At 38.0% G+C, this 12,941-nt stretch overlaps 1 protein-coding gene across 1 annotated transcript in view; it reads right to left on the bottom strand.

Moving 5' to 3' along the window:
• The window catches only part of LOC148950353 (uncharacterized), a 253,340-nt gene that overhangs the window by 76,998 nt on the left and 163,401 nt on the right, over positions 1–12,941 (bottom strand). Inside the window, exon 8 of the mRNA XM_089091845.1 lies at positions 11,378–11,521. Coding sequence (XP_088947971.1) covers positions 11,378–11,521 — 144 coding nt within the window. The remainder of the gene's footprint in view (positions 1–11,377; positions 11,522–12,941) is intronic.

Here is a 12,941-nt window from a genome sequence, read left to right as displayed (position 1 = left end):
GTTCATTTGTTGTTTTTCGTTCAAGAACACGTAGGACGGTTGGTAGGGAAACGTAGAAACACGTTTCCCATTTATCATATTCTGTTTAAAGCCAAGAACTTCTCATTTGTCAGAGAGCATTAAGAAACAGTTTTATGATTTTAAGGGGAGGTGATAAGCCTCCAAATGTTGAAGGAGAGACATTTTTAATACTAAACCTTTTTTCAATGGTACTTGAACAAGGCAGTATCCAGGGAAGGTTTTGGGGTTTAAACCCGCCTCTCTCCCCAAATTTTTTTTTTGGTCCAATTCGTAAAAGTGCAAAAAATGAATATAAAATTTTTTTGGACGGGATTTTAAAGTTTTCTTGTACCCCCCAATACCCCCCCCTCCTAAAAAAAAATCCTGGATAGCTTATTTTGCATGAATTACGTTAATTGGGCTTCCAGCGTGAATGTTGTTTATCTTGGAAGTGTCACAGTGATCCTGTTGCAGCTAAACTTGTCTGGGATTTTGCGTCAATTAGAGTATTTTTTAAAAACCATTATCAGTTCTTTTATTGTCGTATCATACTATTGGTGCACCTTATTTTTCTTTTGATTGTGTCCTCTAGTCTATCAATTTTTATTCAAATTAAAAAAAAAACAACAACAAAAAAAATAACACTGATTCTACAAAATAAAACTGTACGTCTTCTTTGTTATCTAAGAAATTCTAACGATTCTATGTCAAGTTCTTAGAAATTTCGAGTTCTTGACATTGGTCAGACTTGCGATCATCGTTTTGCTATTTTTACTTATAAATGCGGGAATGATGTATATCTTAATGTTTTTACTGAATTTTTCTGCCTAAATCGTTTACTCCATTGGTATGCAAATAGAGAGGTAGATAATTTATTGGTGAGTATCAAGACACATGCAGGGTTTTTTGGTACTAGGTATATTAGGTATGAACCCCATATTATAACTTAATCACCAGATGTCGTCTGAATGCATTTTGTCAAAAGGGTACAATAGAAATATATTAGGAACAGTTTGATGTGTGAAATTGAAAATAACAGGGCTTTTTGAAGGATGTTGAAGAAAGAAAATATTTGTATCGTAATGCTACTGCTTCTACTCATACTACTACTACTGTTACTATTATTAGTAGTACTATTATTACTCTATTATTACTCTACATACTACTACTGCCACTACTAAAGCTTAGGCTACTACAATTAGTTCTACTGCTACTACTACTATTAAAACTAAGGGTATTAAGGCAAAAAATTTGAGATATAGTGAAACTATATGGAACTAATTCGAAACACACTATACCGACGCAGGTTGTAAAGCAGATGCATCAGAAATGCTTCAGGAACGGTTGATAGCATTAAGCCGAAACTTTTAGTGTTTGTTGAAGGGGATGTTGAAGAAACCAAAGGTGCTATGCGCATACTACTACTAATACTGCTATAAATATTGTGACTGCGCAAGCTAAGGGCAATAAGGTGAATCTTTTAAGGAATATTTTGGCGGATGTTGAAATAAATCAAAAAAAAATCTGAGCATGTGGATTTTTAAAAAGGTGATAAAGCAATATCTGAAGAACCACTTGTATTAATAAGTTAGACCTTTTAGGGTAGGATATGGGGGATTTTGAACTCGTCAGAAGGCATTGTGTGTATATTTTTAATGCTACCGCCACAGTTACTGTAACTAATGACGCTAAGGGTATTAAGGTGAAACTTTTAGGGAACGTTTAGGAGGAGTCTCAATTAAACAAAAATTGTATCATGCAGGTTTTCAAAAGAGCATATAAGCAATATCATAGGTAGCACCACTCTATAATTACTAGAAATATCATTGAAACTTGTAAAGGAGCTAATTCAATTCAAAATTAAAGGGTCTAGAGCTCTTTTTAAGAGTAAAAAGCGATTGAAGGGAATGAGCCTTTTTCTCAAATCCCTTTCATTTTTCAACCGCATCCAGTCAAAATTTTGAGACAACCATTTTGTTCAGCATATTAGAACAGTCCGGTCACTATGTCTTTAGGGATATTGGGCATGTGAACCCCCCCCCCCACAATTGTGCAATTAGCCCATTATGCTTTAAAACTAGTTGTTGGTTTAAAACTAAATCAAAAGGAATTATGTTTATGGTTGTCAATAAGACACCTCAGCAATTTATCGAGACACAACTGGGGGTATTAAGTTGAAACTTTTGGGACTACAACTATTACTATTTCCGCTCTTACAATTTAAAAACGTAAAAAGAGTGTAAGTGCATTTAGGTTCTCACAGAACATAGATCGAATGTTTTGGGAATGATATTAAGTTTTCTTGGACTAAAATTGTAAAAAAAAGTTTCTCCAACATGAAAATAGCAGCCCATACTATGAATTCTTATAGAAAAGAAAAACTGAAAAGATATAAAACATTATTTTTTTCCAAGAAAAAAATTATGTCAATATAGAACGAACAGAAACTAATTTAAAAAACTTTTTCAACGCAACGAGTTTTTCAAAGAAAAGTAAAGTGTTCTATTGAGCCAAAACCCATTGCAACCCATAGCTTAGCAACTGCCTCGGATGACCAACCTTCTTTTATCCCATCACGACCCTTGCTTGCCCCTGGATTGAGAAATGACCAGTGTTTCAATCTTATTGACCAAGGTGACCTCCGAATTGCCACCTGGAATGTACTGACATTAAATTTTCCCGGAGCGAAGATGCTTCTGGCGATGGAACTGAAGCGATTCCGCATCTCTATTGCTGGAATAACAGAAACCCACCTAGTCGGGAATGGAAATGATCCCATAGGTGAGGGATACCACCTTCTCTGGTCTGGCCAGACAACCACCAGAAGAAATGGAGTCGGACTAGTTCTTGATGACAAATCCAAGAAGTGTCTATTGTCATTCCCTCCCGTCTCGGATAGAATTGCTAATGCTCGACTCAATCACAAGCAAGGAAAAATGACGTTCCTTGTTTGTTATGCCCCGACAAAGGAAGCTGACACCGAAACAAAGGACACTATCTACTCTGCCATGACGAATGAATTGTATAAGATATCCCCGCACGATATAGTCATTCTCCTGGGTGACCTTAATGCAACTGTGAGTGACAACCATGACTTATGGCGACAATTCATTGGACCAGTTACTCCAGATTCCCTAAGTGACAATGGTCTAAGGCTTCTACAACTTTGCAGCATGCACAACCTTGTGACTACGAATACCATGTTTGCAAGGAAGGACATTCACAAATATACATGGTACAGCAATGACGGCCATACCAAAAAAAATGATCGACTACATCATCGTGTCACAGAGATGGAGGTCTTCGAGTAGTAACTGCAGGACGTATAGGGCAGCTGAAATTGGCAGCACTGACCATCGCCTCGTCGTCGCTAACTTGCGACTAAGGCTCAAAGTCCATCGCTCAGAACCAAGACGAGCCGAGATCGATGTTTCTCACCTCTACGATCAGAAGATACGGTCGAAATATGCCATTGATGTCTCGAACCACTTTGACGTGCTCCTGCCATTTGAAAGTTGTGAAAACGCATGACTCTCGTTCAAAAAGAATGTCCTGGAATCAGCGACAGCAAATGATGGTCGGAAAAAGCGTACTAATAAAGCGTGGATTCAGTCAGATACGCTTGACGTCATAGAGCAGAGACGCAAGGTGAGGTTACTCGATGACATGCCAACCTATCGAAGCCTTAATGGGGTCCCCAACAAACTGATACAGCAAGACAAGAAATTGTTTGTGGAAAGGAAGGCACATGAGCTAGATGGTGCAACCAAGAAAGGTGACGTTGGCAGTCTCTGCAAGCATCTCCATGATCTAACAGGAGACACAGCCCCCTCGGTTGCATGTGTTGTCTCTGTGGATGGTCAGCCGCTACGTGACAAAGCTGCCCAGGTCAGTCGATGGAAAAACCACTTCCCGGGCCTCCTCAACGCCGAAGCCCTAACGCAGACTGACCAAGAACTCATCAGCCTAGCCACCAGCACCCAAGAACTGCTGAAAAGTGACATAGAAACTCCTTTCACGTTATCAGAAATCTACACATCAGTAAAACGTTTGAACAACAACAAAACGGGAGGGGTATGTGAAATATCTGCTGAGGTCCTGAAGTATGCCGGACCGGCGATGCTACTTTGGCTCAATATGCTGTTTTCTGTGGTTTGGAGCACAGAATGGATCCCGAAGGACTGGCGAGCTGGTATAATCTTGCCCTTATGGAAGAGAAAGGGGAGCAAGAGCATCTGCTCGAACTACAGAGGCATAACGCTACTTTCAGTGCCTGGAAAGCTCTTTGCTATGACCCTGCTGGATAGATGCACGAGTATCCTCGGAAGAAAGAGGAGAGTCCAGCAGGCGAGGTTTATGCCCAGGAGATCCACTATCGAAAAAATCTTTACCATGCGCCAGTTAATTGAGAAGACGAAGGAATTCAGGAGGAAAGCATATGTAGCCTTTGTGGACTTCAAGGCTGCGTTTAACTTGGTTGATAGCAACTCACTCTGGCTGATACTTCGTTCAACTGGTCTACCAAACAAATACTGCAAGTTGTTTGAAAAGCTTTATGAAGAGACCGTGGGTTGCGTCCAAGTCAACGGCAAACGGAGCACGACATTCGGCATCAAAACTCGGAACTGTTCAATTGCGTGATAGACCATGTCATGACACGAACAACAAATCGCCATCCCTTTGGTCTGCAGTTTGGAGATCGGGTTCTGACGGACGCTGACTTCGCAGATGATCTCGGTCTCGTTGCTGACTCGATCGACCAGTTGACTAACGCTCTGGAAGTCCTACAGGAAGAGGCAGCAAAAGTGGGGCTGAAAATAAACTGGCTTAAGACGAAGATAATGGCAATTGAGCCCTCAAGCCCAGTCTCGCCCCCTGAGTACATAACTGTTTGCGGAGCTCCTGTTGAAGTTGTAAAGAACTTCACTTATCTTGGCTCCGTGCTGTCTAATGAATGCTTTATAGAGGAAGAGGTGAGCAGCCGAGTTTCAAAAGCCTCGTCTATCGTCGGAAGGCTCGATAGTCTCTGGAGAATGCCGCATATATCTAGGCGGACGAAGATGCGAATTTATAACGCATCCGTAGGCTCGGTCCTCCTCTATGCAGCGGTAACCTGGCCTCTCAAATCAACAATCCTCAGCATGATAGACGTCTGCCAGACGAAACAGCTCCGTCGGATTCAGGGACATCGATGGGACGATTTTGTAAGCAACGCAAGGTTGCTCAAACTCACCTCCCAAATGCCATTCTCCATCTAAATAGCGCACCGTACTCTCAGATGCTTCGGACACCTCCTCCGTATACCGACGACAACCCCAGCCCGTATAGTCTACGATTTTGACGATAAAGCTCATGCCTGGTCTCGCCCGAGGGGCAGACCTCAGACAAGGTGGAAGGATAGCCTCAACCAATTCCTTGAGATAGCTAACATTGCTGTCGAAGAGGCATCATTAATAGCAGTAGACAGGTCAACCTGGAGGAGAAGAGTTGCGACGCTCTCTACGCCACCCCCAACGTGGCAGGAGCCTTAAGTCAAGTAAGTCAAGTCAAAGCTAAATATATTTTAAATCTTTTCACTTTTTTTTACTTTCATAAATGAAAAATTTTCAAAACTTTAAGGAATAAATATCAGTAGACTATGTGTCAATTAAACTGAAAATCAACCATTATTTGTTTTGTATTCAGTATTGAGCCAATTCACTCCTCACTTCAGTTCATTACCACGAACTGTTTGATGTCTCTATCATTTCCTGCTGGTACTCTTTGACTTTGATTAAAGTTAAAGTTAGTGGTTTAATTCTTAAAAAGAAGGACAGCGTTTCAGAGAGGTTTCTAAAAGGAGGGGTTCAATCATCTGATGTTATTATAATACGTATATTTTACGTGCTGAATGGTATAAAATCTGACCTGTTTTTCTGGGTCTTCTAAAGTCTAATATCCGGTTTAAGATGTTGATTTTTCTGTTACCGCCAGAAATCAAGGTAACATTTTCAAGTCTGTTAATTGTATTTTTTGATAATTCTTTCCTTTAATGTTGATAGGTTTGTGAACCTTATTCTAGGTCCCTCTCCTCCTTTAACTTCGCATTTGGTTTGTTTGTCCCCTCTGTTACATCCATTAGGTAATTGGTCAGTAATATCACTAACAGTTTACGACAGGCCGATTTCTGATTCTAGGATGAAAAATGAGGTTGGCTACCCAAGAATTATGGGAAACATGGGTAAATATAATCTTAAGGCCTTACATAGATTATTTCCAGGTTTTTACCATCATTCAGTTCTATACCCTCTTAGTTTTATCCTCTGGTAAAAAAGAATTTACGGGGTAGAAATCTACCTCTGGTCGAAAACACATCTTTACGTATTCAGTGCTTTCGGTGCTCCGAATTCCTCACTTAAACTTTCTTATGGTAACTACCCCCTGTGGAGGTAGAGACTTAGTTTATTAATAAATATAAGGTTGTCAACTTTAAGAAGCCAATGGCAGTCTCTTATCCCCCAAATAATACCACTTCCTTCGGTTGGTGTCCATAACCAGACACCGTGCTTTATTATGCATGACAGAAAGTAACCGCAATGTAGAAGTAAAATTAGACATCCATACAATGGGGCAATAAGAAACATATGACTGGACAAGGCAGAAAAAAAGAAGCCTCAGAATAGATCCAGGAAATGTGTGTCCGAGTTTTCGAAGGATACCCAAACACCTTGAGACATTAACTCTAATCATGGCTACATGGTTTCTAAGAGCATGGTTCTCATCAATCAAGATACCAAGAAACAATAGCCAATTACTTACTGACAGAAAAAAAATCAGTACATATATAGAAAAAATAGATAGATAGACTGACAAGATTTATTTATAGAAAAAACAAAACAAACTACAACACCAATAAAGAATTACAAAATGCATTTCTCTACAAAAAAAGTCAGACACCAAAAAAAAAATAACATAATTCATTTCTCTACATATTATTCTCAAATCAAAAAGGTGATCTTCATGCCGTTATACAATCCACTGGCACAATAAGACTATACAGAAAAAAAGAAATAAAAACAGAAACGAAAAGCAATCAAATGAGAAACTATTGCCAACCATTCAAAACGCCAAAGTAAGCCACGAGAAAGGCTGCGCATAAGGCACAGAAAGAAAAAAAGAAAAAAATTACTTACTCGCAGTCACAGAAAGAAGAGTAAAAAGGAGAAGAAAACAAAATATAAATAAATAAAAACTATAAAGTAAAATTTATTCATTATTGTAAAGAGTTTAATATTCACAAATTAATACAAATTTGAAATACAATACTCATATTCCCCCTCAAAAGGCTCCATGGCCAGGAATACAAGGGGGGATACAAAAAAAAGAGAACTATATCCAAATAACATAAGATTAAAAAGAAAACATACCTGAGGCCTGGGTGTCAAATCTCAGAGAAGACAACAATACACCTTGAAATAAACACTCAGGGGACATCAACTCTTCAGAGGAAAAAAAGATACTATTCTGTTTCATTCTCAATTAAATGGTGTTTAAGAATCCTTTTAAAAGTCCCAAACGAGTGGCATTCCTGTACTGAAGAAAGTAGGGAATTCCACATTCGCTGACAAGCAATGAGGGGATTAAAATCTGACCACACAGTAGGGGTAGGAGGAATGCAGACATTAAGTGTAGATCGAAGGCTATATGGAGCTGAATCAGAAATAAATACAGGACTTTTTTGAAGAGATTTTGGAAGATTGTCATGAAGCTGACGAAAGACAAAAGAAGCACAAGAAAGAATGTAAATAGACTGTAGATTTAAGAACGGTTTTGGTGAGGAACGGTTGGTGTTCATAACCAGACACCGTGCTTTATTATGCATGACCGAAAGTAACCGCAGTGTAGAAGTAAAAGTAGACATCCATACAATGGGGCAATACGAAACATATGACTGGACAAGGCAGAAAAAAAGAAGCCTCAGAATAGATCCAGGAAATGTGTGCCCGAGTTTTAGAAGGATACTCAAACTCCGTGAGACCTTAACCCTACTCATGGCTGCATGGTTTCTAAGAGAAAGTTTGTCATGAAGCAAGGTACCAAGAAACCGGACTACCTGATCCTCCGGTCTACACAAGGAGCCTTGTGACTCCTAAAGGTGTGTCAGCTGAGGGAAAGCTACACCAATTCGAGAAAAAATAAGAAAATTTGACTTGCCAACATTCAAGGCCAAGTAATTCACGTCAAACCATGAAGTAACTCTCTCGAACATTGCCACAAGGTTAGACTTGATATCAAACTCCGTCTTCCCAAAGGTCCCAAGAATGGTGTCGTCTGCAAAAGCTACGAGAAAATCCTAATTAGAAGTAGTATTGGAACACAAAAAACATCAGGATGACCTAGCTTGCAGCATGCTCGAGGCTTGGTATTTTGACTGCCAAAATCCGATTATTAACATAAATCAGAAATAAAATTGGGCCAAGAAGAGATCCCTGACGGACTCCATAAAATGCTTCAGAGGGGCTTCGGAAAAGCGGATCAGTTGAAATAAGCCTTCCAGAAATATATATATAATTTCTTAGACCACACTGTTTTTCCATTTACGAAAAATTAAGCAAGAAAAATAGGTTTTAATTTTATTAAGGCAGCACATAAATAACAACAAAATAAACACTTAATTGAAAAAAAAACACTCCGAATATTTCGGCCCAACGTCCGTGAGCCTTTCTCAACGGAAAAAAAGAGACAGAAAAAAAATGTTCTTTAAAAATACATCGAAAAACAACAAAACTAACACTCGAAGAGAGAGAAAGAACAAAAGAAAAGAAAGAAATATAAATAAATACGTAGGAATCAAAATCACATCTTAAATAACTCTTCCAATAACTGACAAAACTAATGTCAATAAACGAATGTATATATTTTATGTTCTATTGATTTTCTCTCTCTTCGTGTGTTATTTTTGTTGTATTTAGATGTATATTATTTTTTAAAGGATTTTTTTTTGTTTTCTCTTTTATTACCATTGAGAAAGGCTCGCGGACGTGGGGCCGAAATATTTGGAGTGTTTTTTTTAATTAAGTGTTTATTTTGTTGTTGTTCATTCACTGCTTTAATATAATTAAAACCCGTTTCGCCTGCTTAATTTCCAGAAAAACGGGATTCAAACCAAGAGAAAGCATTTGATCTTATACCAATATGCGATAGTTACCAAAGAAGAATCCGATGGGTCAAAGAATCAAAAGCTTTACGAACATCTAAAAATATCGCTGCTGGAATAAGGCCAGAATCTATTGCCAAATGACTGAAATTCAAAAGAGCTGCGCAAGTATGCTCTGTAGAGTGATTTGTTCAGAATCCAAACTGGAAATCATGCAAAAATTCGTTTGCATTCAGAAAACTAAGAAACCTGGATAGCATAGCCTTTTCAGCTAAAATTATAATGTCGCATTTAATTTTACGCCATATATGGTTACAACATAAGATTGTGACGTCATTCATCAATCTTGTACATGAAAATACATTTTTTTGAAAAAAATCGATCCTGTTTCAAAAACTATTTTCGTAACTTAGAAAAGGTTTTTAATTAAATCTATTTCCTTTAAAATGAGCAATTAAATGACTCTCTATGATGTTCCACTACCCCGTTTGCTGCGGAGGAAAAAAAAGATCCCATCACAGCAGAATTCTCTGGTTGCTGTGATTTATCTTGATTGTTAAGCCAATATATTTCCCTTGTTATTCAAGCCAAGGGACGGTAAGTTTCCTATATGAGGGTTTCAGACAAAGCGGCTCTAATAGTGTACTTCTTGTTTTCATCTGACTCTATTTTTATTGGACAAGTAAACACGAAATCCGTGATCTTTCTTCTGGCAAAAAATGCCAAATTCCACATTTTTACAGATAGGAGCTTTAAACCCCTACAGTAAGGTTTTTTGATGCGCTGAAACTGATGGTGTGATTTCATTAGTATTCTATGACTTTTAGGGGTGGTGTTTTCCCCTTCTTTTGAAAATAGAGCAAATTTTCCCAGGCTCTTAACTTTTATTAGTAAGACCAAACTTGATAAAACTGAAATATTAAAAACCAGCATAAAAATTGGATTCTTTTGATGTATCTATTGATATTAAAATTCCGTTTTTTAGAGTTTCGGTTACTATTGAGACGAGTCGCTCTTACTATACAGTTCGTTACCACGAACTGTTTGAAAGACACTTCATGTCAATGTAATTTTCGCACCAAGTGCACTAGTATAGCTACCACTTGAGTTAAAAACGACTCCCAGTGTTTTCCATTCCAGTGTTTCTTCAAAATCGTCAGATCCAAGCTCTAAAAAGGCCTGCAAGCACTATATTTGTACTGCTATAGTATCATCGACGCAAAATTGATTTAAAGCACAGTTTTTGAAGTTGATGAATTTGGTGCCGCCTCTTCACGAACCTCAAAATGAATAGATATTGCGATGGTAAAATCAATGCCATTTAAATCGGCTTTTAGTCAGAAATTTAATTCTAGGGTCCAAAAATAGGGGAGGGGGATAAGTCGGAAATACACTTGAACTTTACCGAAGGTGTAACATAATGTACGACACGGATAAAAACATCAAGTCAAATTTTTATTTGACTACCATTTAGCCAGAGCCCTCCAACAAACAAGGACTTCTGAAATCAAAATTGACAAGGATAAAAGGTAATGGTGAAAACAAGATTCTACCCTGATATTTCCTTTTACATCAAGAAATTCAGTGGATCTTCACATCCTAATAGTATAGATTTAGACATTACACCATGCTATATATTGTTTGCTTTATGCTTTTTGCGCCTAGATTTCTTTTAATAAGTATGTTGCTTACCCTCAGTTGATCTTGAACTTTCAACTGGACCCAGAAACTAAATACCCGGCTTAGCTCTTTCTGACTTAAAATAACCTCAAAAATATTTATGATAGAAAGATAAAACTCAGAAAAAAATGAAAAAAGTTAATGGGCACTATAATGTTAATACACCAACCAGCTTCCATAGGTGCTCGTAAACAAGAGGTTGTACACCCTATATACCTATATAGGTGCTCGTATTTTCAAGTTGTACAATCTCACACTCCCCTCTTTACTCAAAAAAGGGGTTCTTCACTTTTTAAAGTTGCGTTCATAGCCATAAGTGATACAAAATGTGCCATTTTCTGAAAAAAAGGAGTAGCGTGAGGGATGCGTGCCATGATGGAGAGACAAGCGGTGCTCCAAGATGCACTTCAGCCTGTGAAGAGTTGGCAACCTCACGCTTTTAACGTACTGTGGACGTAAACAAAATTTTTAAGGAATAAGCAAAGACAAATAAGATAATATTTGGGAAAAGGCTAAAAATTTTCAACAGCAGTTGTGTGTGAGAAACTGATATATACTCACGGTATGCAGGAATGCTGCTTGCTGTTACAGTTCCACAATCACTTCCGCTAGTTCCAGGTGGACATTTGCAAGTACATGCTGGACCAAGATACCCATGATTGAGACATGTTGGTGAACTCGCTCCACAGTTGGTGCTCCATTTATCTAAAACGATTTTTAAAAAGAAGGTATATAAATTAGTCATATTCCGATTAAATATTAGCACCTAGAAGTAAGATAAAGTTGGACCTGTTGGTCTATTCCTTCCATTATTAGCTGGTTGTTAAAGCATTTTTAAGTAGGAATACATACCTTGGCTACTAATCATGATTGTAACGATAGTTATAAAATAGTAAAGAGCGAACCTTGGCCAATAGTTATGATTCAATATGATTTTAAAGAAACTGCTCAATAAAACGCTTCCACATGCTGTTTATTTTAAAATAGTAACGGTTATTATGGTCTAATAACACCCCGGGAAATGGTGCCAAATTTGAAAAAAATCACCGTCTTAAGTACCGTAAATTGAAAAATGTAAACGAGGGATTAACGATTTCCCAGCTTTAAATATCACAGGGAAGTATATTTTAGCATAGTAGTATTGAGTTTACTCTTCATCTTCTTTTTCTTTTCTCCTTTTTTCTCCAGCACTCCACACTATGAATTTACAAGAGTGCAAAAAGCTTGGAAGTAAGATAAGTAAAATATTCTAAACAGGGATAGAGTTAATCCAGCTTAAATCTAGCTAGTTGTTAACTGTTCAAATACCAAAATTTAAAGTAGTGGGTCCTTACTAGTTTCTGCAACATAACCTCTCCAGTTTCTACAACATGCCCTCCTTTTTTTCATAGGGTTTCTGCAACATGCCCTGTTACGTCACGCAACACACCCTGATGTATTTCTGCAACATGCCCTCTGACGTCACGACAGCCATAGGGAAATTAGCAAAGGATTATAAAGTCAAGCCCTCAGACGTAACGCGACAAGCCCCTGTGTGTTTCTGTGAGAGCCCTTTTTCTAGGTAAAATTACCAGGTGCTCCCCCTATAGGTGTCTAGCCCCTTTTCCAGGTTTTTTCCCATTTTATTTTCCCCCATATAGATGTCTAGACGAATTTCCAAGTGTTTTTATTTCCCCCCATTGTTTTCCCCGTGTTAGAATCACATGACTTTCCCAGAACCCAGATGTCCCATAGAGAATAGAAGATCTCTGCATTTTGTAGGAATTGTATAAATACCCGGAAAAATTAATAACCTTTAAGATTCTTAACTGCTAGTAAGGAGCTCCATGAATAGACTCTCAATACATCCAAAAGGGGTCTTTTAGAGCCTTTTAACATTTATCAGCATGAGCAATTTGATATTAATTCCAGCTGCTTTTAATTTTTCAATTGCCAAAGCAACAGAACTCATAACTAGTTGTTTTCGTGCATGGAGTATTGTCGACGTGAGAGAGACTGTTACATCGGGTGCAGCGCTCAGTACTTTTAGCATAATATAATTGGACGGTGCGAGTTGTAGCTTTGTATCTATCTTTACATTGGGAGTCAGCCATTGAGCTATATTAAATTTCTCAGATTAAATGCG

The sequence above is a fragment of the Artemia sp. Qi Xiang Cuo genome, chromosome 7, assembly GCF_049724085.1.
Source record: "Artemia sp. Qi Xiang Cuo chromosome 7, ASM4972408v1, whole genome shotgun sequence".
NCBI classification, from domain to species: domain Eukaryota; kingdom Metazoa; phylum Arthropoda; class Branchiopoda; order Anostraca; family Artemiidae; genus Artemia; species Artemia sp. Qi Xiang Cuo.
This window is presented reverse-complemented; position numbering and strand designations above follow the sequence as displayed.